General features: G+C 40.3%; 1 protein-coding gene across 1 annotated transcript; it reads right to left on the minus strand.

Moving 5' to 3' along the window:
• Positions 1–2,269: 2,269 nt before the first annotated feature.
• Positions 2,270–6,015, minus strand: LOC126235698 (116 kDa U5 small nuclear ribonucleoprotein component). The gene has a single exon (XM_049944452.1). It carries the CDS (start codon positions 5,867–5,869, stop codon positions 2,954–2,956), a length of 2,916 nt encoding a protein of 971 aa, XP_049800409.1. The 5' UTR covers positions 5,870–6,015; the 3' UTR covers positions 2,270–2,953.
• Between the last annotated feature and the right edge of the window lie 8,889 nt (positions 6,016–14,904).

Here is a 14,904-nt window from a genome sequence, read left to right on the forward strand (position 1 = left end):
CCTCAAGACAGTTGACACCCTGTGACTATCCACATTTTCAAAACATAATTTTGAAATTCGTAAAAAGTTACAAACTCTCATAGTTTATTTTCCAAAAAAAGTGTCTACGTATTAATCATTTCTCACAGTATTGGGAACAACACATTTACTGAAAATAAATTCAGATCTCTATCAGTTTTGGTTTCTTTATTACAATTTTTCCTTATTATGCCATTTTCATAAATACTCTCATTTAGAAAGATCTGTAGTGTTTTAACAAATAATCAGAAGATCAAAATATTTTAGTTTTGGAGAGGCAGAATGTGAAACTTCAACACACATTTTTTTTTTTTTTTTTTTCAGCAAACTTTGAAATAGCATTCACTCTTGACCTGTAAGATTTGAGATGGTATCGTCCTTAATAAATAGCTGAATACAGATGTGTCTCATGCCTTTGTTTTGGGAACAGCAAATAATATGGTTACTGAGCTGATGCCATGCTTTAAGAACATAGGCAGCAACTATCTTCCACTCTTATTACAACAGTGAAATATGTCTTAGCTGTCAATGTCAAAATAGTTAACCCTTTCACAGTTGATGGGATATATTTGTCCCACTATAGTAACATGCAGTGTTGAGCACTGCGATATCTACATCTCACATCTGTCTAGTGCTTAATACATAGCGAGCTGCTTTTGCAATTTGAAGAAAAATACTATGGATCATGGGGTGGATATAAAGAAGGGGGCAGCATGTGCTCACAGTGTGTCTGTTTCACAAAAACCAGATCAAATCATCACTTCTCCAGTCAAAGAATGTCTGAAGTAACTAATTGCATTTTCTTGGCCATCACAGACATCGTTTTGAAACATTATTCCAAATCTCAGTAATTCTGCCGGTTTGTACATAATTTGTATGCAGTGGGAAGCTTCATAGAATGCAGAAAACGTTGGTGTGTGATACATCAAAGCCATCCTCAAATGTTACTTTGAAAACTTGTGTGTGACATTTCAGTTTTTTCATTGTCAGGAGAATAAATGCATTTTGCTACACTTTGTTATACTTTTTTTCCATAATCACCACTCTGGTAGAATTGATCTAAAATTAGAAATTTAATTCTGAAAGTCCTACATGCACATGAAAACTTGGATCTAGTTAAGTTCCTGGGACACGTGTCCCATTACACTAATTTTCAAAATTTGTAAGCTTAAAATTATTTTGGTAGTGAAAGTGTATTATGTATCATGAAACAAAGCAGTTTTCTACCCTATATTTTTGAAATAATTCTCAAATAAAATTTAACCACGAACGGGTTAAAAGACAGTTCCAATCAAAATTATGAAATACTAACATGAAAAAATGAAATTTCAAAAGACTGACATGCAGTGTGATAAAGGAATTCCAAGGCAAACAGAAAAAAAGTCTGTTTTGCACATCTATAAAGTGTATCTGTATTCTTATTATTCAACTGGAAGTAGTCATTGCCTTTATTCACTTTTGGTTTATATGGTGAAATGAATCACGTTACCAACCAGCTATACGACTACAGGCAGTTCATAAACTAAGGATAACTGTACATCTCAAACATATACTTCAGTAGTTACAAAATAAATTTATTTGTATTGTGTAACCTCCTAACACAAGATTTAATGCCATGCCAAACAAGAACAACATGATACTGAAGTCTATGAACTCCTGCATATGTTCATATACAATAATTCTCATTTTATTTTATTTAAATTATAAAGTAGTAAATGTACACAAAATCTTGTGTGTATTAATATCTAGGACAAGATGTAATTGTTGGGCTTCATTTTCCAATCTTGTATAAAGTAGGTAACTTAAAAGGAAATACAGACCTCGAAGAATAGATAATACAACAGTACACACTATCCTTTTGCATACATGCATTGTAGAATTACTCTGTGTTGCATGGAGCTATGTTAGTGTAATATCTCAATCAGTAACTACACTTTTCTAGTGAGCTACTATACAAACTGGCTTGGCACAGCAGCTCCCTACAGTCACACCAAAACATAATGATGACGAGCAGCTACCTCAAACAAATGAGTAGTTATTACATCAACCTTGTTATGCCTCAGGCTGTTTACGCTGACAGTTACTTTCTTTGCACAAACCATCAAATATTCAAATGTGAGATATTTTCCTCAAGAAATTCACTCTGAATAAATCATCAACCACAACTATATTTAAGTTACATAATATATGATCTTAATTATTCTACTGTGAGACAGGGGAAAAAAGAAAAGAAACAAATTAAAAGACTGAATCAGTGACAAATATTGTATGTAATACAAATGGTCATACAAAAAAGTATTTACAAAAAGTAACACAGAAATATTTACAATGTACTGGATAATCTGATGTACAACAAACATCTTACACAGAATGCAACACTGCAAAGACTCTGAAACAATGTAACAGAGAATATAAAACAATATCTAATATACAATGCTCAAGCTTCAAAGTGGAATAGCAATTTCTGATAGAAAAATAACTCATTTAGTGTGTGATGATAGTGTTGTATCCGTGCCCCTCAAACTCTTGACTGTAGTGACAATATGATCTGTAGAGTGGCCTGAGGTCTAGGTTAAGTAGGAAGATAAATTTGGTTGCAATGGTGAAATCATTACATCTGGACATGAAATAAGAATATTTTGAGATCAATATTCACTCCATATTAAATGCACTTTTCATTAGAGTTAACTAAATTAAGGTACAGTCAAACTACATAATAAACAAACGTCTGGTGTGTATTCTGATGGTTACATCTACTGGTAACCTGCTATGAAAAATGCAATAAAAACCATACGTGTATATCTGTCTTTGTTGCTTACACACAATACATACAGAAATAACATTCTACATTTGATATCACACCTATTGTAACTTTAACACAAAAAGTCATATACAAAGGAATGAACAATAGAATAGTTAACACTCATGAACAAGCTTACAGTGGATAGTTCAACATGACATCTTGCCGTGCAAGTTCAAGCAACATAGGATCATCAAAAAATTTATTAATCGATACATCTTCACTCAAACCTTTACGACGACGTGTTTTTATCATGAACTCTCTTGCCAAATGTGTGGCAGGCTGTGGCTCCAAAGGACGTATGACAATACTTTTATCAAGGGGATCACCAGGAACAATCTGCCAGTGATGAAAAACTGACAAACAAAATGCCTGCCCTTGTGTGTGCGTTCGAAGATCTGTCTCAAAGCCAAATGAATCAATAGCTGGTATAAATGCCTTTATTGTATACAAAGGGGACCCTGGAACAGGGGCATCCTGCGTAACATGTCCCCTGCGCTTTGCTAGTACTGTGTAAACTGCTGAGACACAGTCTGCAGGAGCCTGAACCTCTACAAAGAGATACGGCTCCATTAAACGAGGTGTTGCCATCAAAAAGGCTGAGTATGCCACCCTGCGCGCAGTAGGTATTATCTGCCCGCCACCACGGTGCAAGGGTTCTTGTGCAATAACTGCATCCAGAATTTTGAATTTAACATTACGAATAGGTTCCTCACACAACGGGCCCTCTCTAGTGCCCCACTGAAAACCTTGAACAATAGAATCCTTTACAGAATTTAAGAGGCCTTTGTCAACTTCTGATGGTAAAGTATCATCCACTAGAATGTTTGGACCAATTGGATCTGGCCCAAAAGCCCAAATAGATCGAGCAGCCAAAAGATCCCAATCATATTTTGTCTGAAAAAACTCAGCTAATCTTCTCTTGTTCCATGAAATCTGAACCACTTCATTTTCTATATCTTCTGCCAACCCCTTTTCTAATGGTTCAGCAATCATAGTTATTTTATTCTTCTTGTTTGGAGTTTCAGCAAAGCATTTCAATGAAGAAGTCTCAACAACTGTCTCGCAAAATGCAACAACTGGGTCTGCAACTTTAATATCAATTTCAGAGTACATTTTTCGCAGGTCATGCATGACACAGTCAAGATACAATTCCCCAGTCCCCAGTACCACATGTTCACCTGACTCTTCAACTCTTGTTGTCAAAAGTGGATAAGATTTGTTAACTTTTCTTAACCCATCCAGCATTTTTGGTAGTTCAGAAGGATTTACAGGTTCAACAGCAATTTTGATCACTGACTGAGTATTGAACTTCAGTGGACGAAAGATGTAAACATCATCAGTGATACTGAGATCAGTAATTGTAGCTGTTTTGACTATAGGCTGGTCTATGCCTTCAATAAGCACCCAATTACCGGCTGGAATACGATTTAATTCCACTTTATATCTCGCCTCAAAGATCCACAAACGACCAATTGTTAGAATTCTTGAATCTTCCTCATCAGTAAGTGTGTAATTTTCTCCAAGAACACGTACTTCTTGCCCAGCCTGAAGAGTACCGCTCATTACACGTGCCATAACCTGGAAAAATGTACAATCATCTGTAGGGTACATTTTTGTACTATACACCATTAAGTGTCCATCAGGATTACAACTGCACATGTCTTCTGCTAAACTTGTATCTAAAGGTCCTGTGTAGATATGCTTCACTTTAGCTGGAGCATTTTCTAATGGTGCAGGTATGTGCTCTACACACATTTCCACAAATCCACTGAAATCACCCAGAAATCTATTACATATTAACCTCAAAAGAGGTCTAATGTTAATTTTCATCTCCTCTTTTGTAAGTCTAATATTTAACTCGTCTAGTACATTTGGCAGGGTAGTATCAACATCACCAACAACTTGTGCAAATATTTTATAAAGTGGTTCCAGAATAAATTCAACAAAGCTACGTTGTGATGAATTATGGGGAGCTTTTTTGGTAAATCGTCTGCTTTTACTATTGAAATAAATGTCTCCCCACAAGCGACGGGCAAATTCTGTGATATTGACATTCGGATAAGTCTGTGCATATATATTTGCGAAAGATTTCAGGGTAAAGCAGACAGAGTATTGTGAACTGGCGAAACAGACATTCCCTAATATGGGAGAAACAACAACTGGATTTCCATCTTCACAGTACAAGGCCAGCAAACCGTTTACTTCATCAACTATGTGGCGTAGTTTATAATATGCGTCCTGTGGAGGAAGTTTCAATTCAAGCATTAACCTATCTATCTTGTTAATACATACAGTTATTGCAAGTTTCTCTTGCACTGCGTGCTTCAAGAGGCGCTCTGTGTTGAGCATGACACCCTCGGCAGCGTCCACAAACAGCACCACACCATCACACAACCGCTGAGCGGCCGTCACTTCGTCCGAAAAGTTCACGTGCCCTGGCGTGTCATATACATTTACGAGATATGATTTATTCTTGATATTTGGAAGTACCAACGTTACGGGCATCGCTTTTATGCCTACGCCACGTTCTTGTTCTGTGAACAATGTATCTGTATATCGCAAATTCTTTTCTTCGAGCGTTCTCATGCCTGGGTGTGTTTGCTGTATCAAGCAATCAACAAATGTTGTTTTCCCGTGATGCAAGTGTCCGATCAAAGCCACGTTTCTAATAAGGCTAGAAGTGTCCATTAAATCTGCCAGGAATTCCATGTTATACACTGTTTCTGGCAATTCCTGTTCCTTAAGCTGAAATTTCTTTTTCTTAATGGGAGCAATCAGAGGAGTATCGAGTGGCTGGTTGTCTTCTTCCTGTACAATTGTTTCTACATCCGGACCAAAGACTTCTAAAGCAGCCGGGTAGTATCGTTTATCTTCATGTAGAACAACAGCCATTGGAGCCTGGTCAATGTCGTCTTCCCTTTCATTGTCCATATCTTCATCGTACTCTTGGGCATCGTTCTGCTCTCCATACCCTTCTTCTTCCTCTTCGTCAGACTCCAATTCAGGACCAATGTAATTCCCAAATTCATCATACAGATCAGCATCCATTTTTTATTTTGTTACTAACAGAAAGCCATAAAAAACGAGAACAACGTTTACTAATAAAAACACGTTCGTTTCCGTTTCCAATGTTTTACGGAACACTTCCTTCCCGGCACAACACACTTCCCACAAACAATATAATGTCCACAGATCTAAGCTGTTTACAAATAGCGTCAAAGATACTCACAAGAGATCGACGTCTTTAATTAGACGATATCGACTTCAGAGGTGCCCGGCAGACGGTACGTCTCATTGTATCAGTTATTAAGATTTCTTTCGTTGCAGTCATGTATGGATTACGGGAAGAATGATTTTGTTGCCTCTGTGTGTGCAGTATATCTTCTGATCTTATCCTCACATTCCATAAGTGAGCGATACAATACGTATTGACAACATCAGTTTGTCATCCTACAGAAAATTTGTGCTACAGTTATATTACGGTACCTGTAACAACAGAAAATAACTGAAAAAGACGACTGACTTGTCGCATAGATGTTGATGTTAATTTATTTATTAATAACAGAATCACGTTCGCGAATTATTTCATGAAGTATTTTTGGATTAGTCCTGTATCGTATGACAAATTATTAATGCCGATATGCAATAAGATAGAGAAGAAAGTACGTTAATGAGGGATCAGTCGCTGTCGATGATAGATTACTTATCCACTTTACAGCATGTGACGAGTCAGTGGTAGATCTAGGAGTCCTCTACAGGATAGAAGGGAACCTGAGGAGACTCAGGGTGTTTTATCGATCCCCCATTCCAACAAGTTCGAGATGCTGTCTTCCAGTGAAACTGAGTCAGTGGAACACACTTCGCCTATTTTATAGAAACCTGCTTTGCCCTGTATCAAGAGAAGGTAGATGCAAAGGGGTAAGACCTAATAATCGTATACAGTTCAAACACAAGGCGGATAATGGTACTCCTTATAGAAATGGCAGGAAGGGGCAAGAAGGAACACCAAGTGCACTCCGTCTCTATGCCTGGGGCGTCGTTCAACGTGCTGAAGATGCTATTGCAGCATCTATTGAGGGAACATGGTACAGCTATCTGCAGATTGTTTTGCACGTTCGAACAAACTATGCCTTTCGTCTACCCTCCTAGATCATACTTGAATCATTCCATCGGTTGGCAGAGAAGGTTGAAGGCTAATTTACACTGGTCGTCACGATACCATCACGTTACAGCACCGTCAAGTCAAGGTATATTCACATTGGCCGTAACCGCACGGCACAGAAAGTTAATTCAAGTCATGTGCTCTAAACTCGCATGGCTGTCCTCAACTGCCATTTTGCGGGAATTGCGATCTTTGCAAGATGATATTTAACTGTTTTTACTCGCGAAGTTCACATACATAACGCGGTACCTTATACAGAGTGTATCATAATTAATGGCGTAAACGCATACAGTTGAAAGTATGCGATACTAGAAGCAAAAAAGTCTCAGTAAACATAGGGTCGAAAATGCATACCTCAAAAGCTACAAGCAATTTTTCATCCTCGATACTGTGAAACAAATCTCTTCTACTGTAAGGTCTTTGCTTCCCATATGTTGGAAAGTGGCAGTATGGACCAAAACAAGAAAAAAAGTCCAGTAAACATGTGCTCTAAAATGCATACCTTAAAAATTATGAGCATTTGTTCATTAGAAGAGTTATGTTTCAAAGTAGCGAAGATGAAAAGGTGCTCATTTATTTAGAAAATTCATATTTTGGATCTCCTAAAGAGACTAGGTTCAGCAACTTTTGCAATCGGAATAATTGCCAATTTTGAGGATATATAAAGTACTAAGCTAACACAGTTTGCATACTTTCACTCTCTGATGTCATACAGAATAATATTTTGGGGTAATTCAACATTTATTCAAAAATATTCACTGGATATAATAATGTGTGGGGCTCATAGTTGCAAATATTGTAGGCATCTGTTTAAATGGTTAAGAATTCTTACAGCAGCATCACAGTACATTTACTCAATAATGAAATTTGTTCTCAACAACATGTACCAGTTGAAAAACAACAGTGACAGTCATGATTATATTACCAGAAGAAAGAAAGACTTACACTATCCTCGACTTATATGGTTGCCATGATATTAATCGGTGGAACATATAACTAACTAACTATCTACTACTTTTAACTTCTCAGATCTTAATCGATGAGGTGACTTGTGTGTCTGAGGTCCTGGTGTAGTGAGTATACAGTGCAACATGGTATGTTGTACAGGTATCATCATGGGTGTATGTCAGGTAAGTTCTGGGAACTGCTTGAGAAGTTCTACATACGGCGATCCACCTTTGTTAATATGTACAGCAGTACCGGTGACACAACAACCTTCCATCGCTGGATAAACAGGTAGTAGTGTTGAGGAAATAGTGGTGCTGAGGGTATGGTAGAATATTACAAAACGACACGAAATTGGCTCTGAAAATGGGGTGTCCCATGTCTGTCACTATGAACTGCCACTAGAACTGACTTCATGGACCTAGACTGAGAAACAATGTTGCCAAACTATATGCATGGATCAAAGATCTGTTAGTGGCGAAAAGGTGGTGGTCATCGCAACTGTGGTGTACCAGACTAGTAGCTGGATATACCAACACCTCTGCTCCAATATCTACCAGATTGCTGCTTCCCACATTGCTCTACAACAAATAAGTGACGGCTCCTGCTGAGAAGGCCAATTACCTTCATTACTGACTCCTTGCTGTGTTTCCCATTTCACATGGGGAGGTTGCATTTTTGTGCTTCTGAACCAAGCCTGCTACAGGAGTGCTGTCCATCTGTATGCCTACAGCTGCGATGCTTGTGAGAGGATACATCTCTGAAATGCAGTCCACAGTCTGATCGAGTGCGACAAAATCATCAGCGCGAAACGTTAATATTTTCTGCACGTCAGGTGGAGGCGCGAAATCCAGATGTTCTGTAGTATATCCTTGTTGATAGTGCTCGTGAGAGTCTGCAGGTGATGAAGCAACTCCGAAGGTGCTCAGTCTCCCAACTCTTCTGTACACAACCATTTCTCAAGCCTTTTCGCCTCAGATTGCAGAAGGTGGGCGATTACAGCATTCTTGATCTCTACATACTGACCAAAGCTCGCCAGCTCTGCCAGAATGTCTTGCACCTCTATAGCCACGTTCTCGTTAAGTGCTGCGATGACAGTCGTACTTAGTCTCATCTATAGCCACCTATGCCAACGCAAACTGACTTTCTAACTTTCTGAATTATAAAATGTGGTTTTGCTGCCAGAATGGTCGGGATTTAATCGAGACCATAACGATTATTTCGCCTATTGGCGGTTCTATCGTAGGTGGCGTGCCTGTCATGGCAATAAGACAAAGGGACTCCCTAGAGAGGTGCTGATGAAGTTGTTTCACATCTATCAGATGGCTGAAATGGCCCTTGTGCGCTTACTTCCGATCATGTTACATATTCTGGTCATGTAAGAGTCACTAACATATACAGTCGCGACACTTACTGCTGTGAAAATTGTTATCATCTAGCGGTTGGAACGACACTAGCGCCCCTAGCGGCGAGAAAGCGGCATAAGATTAATGTTTTTAATTATTTTTCTACTTAATTAACGAAATATATACACATCCTTGCGCTATAAGCATTAGTAAATCATCGATAGATATGAATGAAATAAATGTATAAACAGCCGATTCTCACTTATTCAGTGCTATAAGCTACAACTTATTCGTGAACAAACACTTCGGAACATGTCTATAATTCCAGCTTACACTGCTGAAATCAAGGAAATATAAACACACATTTCATGCATTAGGAACATATACACTAGTGGCCATTAAAATTGCTACACCAATAAGAAATGCAGATGATAAACGGGTATTCATTGGACAAATATATTATACTAGAGCTGACATGTGATTACATTTTCACGCAATTTGGGTGCATAGATCCTGAGAAATCAGTACCCAGAACAACCACCTCTGGCCGTAATAACGGCCTTGATACGGCTGGGCATTGAGTCAAACAGAGCTTGGATGACGTGTACAGGCGCAGCTGCCCGTGCAGCTTCAACACGATACTACGGTTCATCAAGAGTAGTGACTGGCGTATTGTGACGAGCCAGTTGCTCGGCCACTATTGACCAGACGTTTTCAATTGGTGAGAGATCTGGAGAATGTGCTGGCTGGGGCAACAGTCGAACATTTTCTGTATCCAGAAAGGCCTGTACAGGACCTGCAACATGCGGTCGTGCATTATCCTGCTGAAATGTAGGGTTTCGCAGGGATCGAATGAAGGGTAGAGCCATGGGTCGTAACAAATCTGAAACGTAACGAAAACTGTTCAAAGTGCCGTCAATGTGAACAAGAGGTGACCGAGACATGTAACCAATGGCACCCCATACCATCACGCTGGGTGATACGCCAGTATGGCGATGATGAATACACGCTTTCAATGTGCGTTCACCACGATGTCGCCAAACACGGATGCGACCATCATGATGCTGTACAGAACCTGGATTCATCCAAAAAAACAACGTTTTGCCATTCGAGCACCCAGGTTCGTCGTTGAGTACACCATCGCAGGCGCTCCTGTCTGTGATGCAGCGTCAAGGGTAACCTCAGCCATGGTCTCCGAGCTGATAGTCCATGCTGCTGCAAACGTCATGGAACTGTTCGTGCAGATGGTTGTTGTCTTGCAAACGTCCCCATCTGTTGACTCAGAGATCGACACGTGGCTGCACGATCCGTTACAGCCATGCGGATAAGATGCATGTCATCTTGACTGCTAGTGATACGAGGCAGTTGGGATCCAGCTCGGCGTTCCGTATTAGCCTCCTGAACCCACCGATTCCATATTCTGCTAACAGTCATTGGATCTCGACCAACGCGAGCAGCAATGTCGCGATACGATAAAGCGCAATCGCGATAGGCTACAATCCGACCTTTATCAAAGTCGGAAACGTGATGGTACGTACGCATTTCTCCTCCTTACACGAGGCATCACAACAACGTTTCACCAGGCAACGCGGGTCAACTGCTGTTTGTATATGATAAATCGGTTATGACAGGCAATTTCCTTAATATGCAACAATTTTGTATGGAGTCTAACGATTTGCGGATTCTTACATTTCATTCGACTTCCCAAGACACGGAATTCCTGTAAATGTAACTGCTTTTGCTTCAAGAGTAAATGTGTTGATTTTTGCTGTTTGTGACTCAGATACAGCAAAAATATTGGAATTGGTCTCTTCTCTGTTGGGAAACAGCAATATTACTTTTTACGTTTTATTAGCAAGTTTATGTGGTCTTGCCTTCCGCTACTGCTGTTGTGGCTTATTTGGTACGTTAAAATAATGTAAATATTGTATTCCATACAAGTTTTCTGTGACCCATATTCAATGATTTGACTGGAAGTCCTGTGAAGAAAACTTCACATCATTGAGTAGATATATGATGTATTTCTGCAAGAGGTCCGGTCTTCTACTCTTTACTAGCTATTTTTTGTTCTTAAAAGGAAACGAGATTCTCTATTAAATATCTGCAGGTTACAGGAGAATCATAAATAAACTTTTCTGCAATGTACCGTTTCATATTTCCCAGGGTCCATATGAAACTAAATAAAGATAAATGCAGTGTCAGTTTATAGATATTGCCTATTTTCATGGCATTGCATACGCTCCCTAATGTAAAAACTATGTTACAAATCAATATAAATGATACTATTTTCACTCAACAGGTTTCGTATTCAGAAGCGTAGCTTGCTGGTCACTTGGAGCATGCTATCGCATAATACAACAAAAACGAGCAGTCCTGACGTGACTGTCGATGATGGGCTATGGTAGTACTGAAAAGCAATGTATCCAGATAGAGCACTGTTATTTATTTAAGACCAAGGAAAACTAACTACTGTAAACCCAATATAATAAAACACCCCACCCGTCACTTATCTGGTTTTGGCGTGTGTTCACCTCAGCTAATTAACTAACACATCAACAGAGAGTGCAAAACTGCCGCAATATCGGATAACGCAATGAAAGTAATAAGACCCTGTGACTTCTGATTAAAACGCGGTGGCAGTGTTGACATTAATTGATTCAGAATTGGTCCCTTTTTTAATGAGAAAAGGGGTGCACATTGATGTTATATTCAGCTATTGAACACCAGATGCAAATGTTGAACATAAAATTAATTAAGAAAGTGATCTGGGGTTTCAACTACTTGATTGAAAACAGATGCAGTCGATTAGCACAAATTTATTTTAACTCACGAGCTTCAATCATCACATCACATGACTCTCCTAACAGGCAGTGGGAATAAATTGCGTTTACGTGGAGTAAACCGCGATAAATCAAAATTAATTCCTATTGACTGACTCAGGTGTAATGCGAAGTGCGAGAAGAATTCGTCAATACACGGCCTATGAAACCCTCGTGGAAACTTTGCCGGCGTGATCCAACAAATTAATCAGTGGCCTAACTCAAGCCTAGTGGGCGCAGTATCACCGAATTCAGCGTGGCGGGGCGGCGTCGTTGTGCCGACTTCGGCCGGCCTCGTGGTGCTGCAAGGCTGCGCTCGTCTATTCACTCCTAGCTATCTTGCTCAGTACATAGCTGAACGAAAACTTTCTATATCCAAGCTCAATCGTTCCGTTTGCTAAGTCATAAACCGCCGAGATGCTCACTCTCTCTCAGGCAAGCTGAGTAAAGAACGTCACGTCTGCACTCTAGGCAAGCTGGGAACGGAAGACCTCTACAGAGACTTCTGCCAGTCCGCTCTTCGCCTCGGTTTCCCCTCCAGCAAAATCACTTACGCCAATTGCAGCGCCAGTCGCGTTAATTATGCGTCGCTTCCCAGCGCCGACCAATGCCTGCTCTGGGAAGTGAATAAATTCCCACAAAATTTCCCTTCCTCTCAACTTCTGCTATTGAGCTCCTCCCAGGCCACCCATCAAGGTTAGCGTCTGCATAAAACACCAATTTTTCCGAAATTCCGACTCCCAGGAGTACTTCAAATTCCTTCGTCCTACGTTCCCATCGGAGGCCGGCGTATTTCGTTCTGTCGCTCTTCAACTGATTTACTTCAGACTCTGCGGACCGTGAATTCAGCGTGAAGTTGCTATAGTCACGAACACCCGTATTTTGGCCTCTGTTGACCGCTCTACCGCAGCTTTGCGCGGCTTTCTCGCATGTTTCTCTGAAAACGGGACGACGGGCATTTATCAACAGACGTACCATTTTCCGTCTGCTTCTCGGTCCACCTGCTTGGGGTCAACGACCCCCTCACTGTCACTCATCTTAAGGTAGCTGGAGGGCGCAACCCGTTACCACTTTCTCAGAGTTTGAGGTGCCCTAAGCTGCCAATTGTCGCTTCCCTTCGCGCGCCGCCACACAGCCGTGGTCAACTCTGAATACTTCCTTGGGATAAACTAGCCTCTAGTAAATCGATGTGTTTCCACAAAGTTTTCACTTCGCGTGAATTACTTTAAAACCATCACATTAGTTATTCCAATATGTCTATACTATACCCTCTACAAGATGCATTGTGCTTTGTTAGTCATTTTTGTTCAGCCCTACTGTTCGCTCAACGTGAATTTGGTGATCTTTAATGACTTCATATATGGGGCATAGTTCTTGCCGTCTTACAATAAATACTTTGAACACTGTGTGATGTCTCTTAAACCTTCACTGCGATGCCCCATCACCACAAATGGTTATGATTTACGTATGCATTTTCAAGTATGTGCATGGTACGATAGACTGTGGGATATTGCAGCCCTGGATCTACGAAGTTTCTGAACAGGACCAAAAACTTGATAGTGCCCCTCCCTCCCTCGAGCGTTTGAGATAGGACGTCAAAAATTTAAAAAATCCATTTTTCAAAAATATGATAATTTTGTAGTGCACATCTTTCTGAAGAATTTGATATATAAAACATGTATGTTCAAGGAACTGTAAGACATATTATTTATTCTTAAGTGTGCCAAAGTGCAGTGCCATGTCTCTTCACACAACATTCTTCTATTGCACATCACTGTAGTTCGCTCTGTGTTATTCAAATGTGCATATTTTGTAAAGGAAGCCCTCAAACCTATTCTGGTTAGTGGAAATTGAAATGTCCTGTGGTGCCTCTCCTGTTCTAAGTTGGCCGCTTTGGCGTCCTAACCCCCTTTAATAAAACTCACAATTAAAATACTGTGTCAGATTTTTTATGACTGGGATAATAAGAAACAAGAGACAAGCAAGACAGTACACATTTCTTCAATTCTTAGGTCCCAGCAGTTCTCGCTATCTAATCTTGCAACAACTTTACCAATAGCACTGCTTTCCATGTACACCGTTTTATTTCCACTTAGTACAATACAAATCGTCCATTCATCACATAAGCACAAAGTGTACTAACTATGGCATATACATCGTCTGTCAGCGATATTATTGTTCAGAGTTCCCACATAGCCCCCTCGTAAAGGCTGGAGCATAGGTGGACGCACTATCACTGTGATGAATGACTGACACTGCTTATGCGAGTTCGTGATCCCTGAGGTGTTGCAGAAGGCGTCATGGTCGGCCGATTACTGAGGTGGGAGATGGTGCTTCATTGTCCACTGTCATCAGCTGTTGCATGAGTGACGCCGGTTGTTTACATTCCATCGACATGGGCAGTGATGATGAAAGTGGTATCGAATCATAGAGATCTTCCAGCGTCCCTGCCGGCTTCAAATGGTTGACGGCCACCATTGTCAGTTTTCTGATTATCTGGATTTGACAGGTGTTGTCACTGCAGCTGATGACTCGATATGGGCCCTTGTAGGTGGATGTAAGCCTAGGTCAGACTGTGTTGTCACATGGCATGACGAATTGCTTCTGGGCCCACATCTTACGTACAAACGTGGGCTGTGCTGTGTGGGACCGTGGTGATGAGATGGCAATGCGCTGAATTCTTGTCCATACCACTTGTGGTAGCTCCAGTAATGGTTGTGGGTTTCCTTTCTTTTGGCAGTGCAACACTAGCTAGACCCAAGGGAGTGTTTCTGCCCATTCATCGCCGTGACACATGAGCGCTGCTTTCAT

The sequence above is a fragment of the Schistocerca nitens genome, chromosome 2 (genome assembly GCF_023898315.1).
Source record: "Schistocerca nitens isolate TAMUIC-IGC-003100 chromosome 2, iqSchNite1.1, whole genome shotgun sequence".
NCBI lineage: Eukaryota > Metazoa > Arthropoda > Insecta > Orthoptera > Acrididae > Schistocerca > Schistocerca nitens.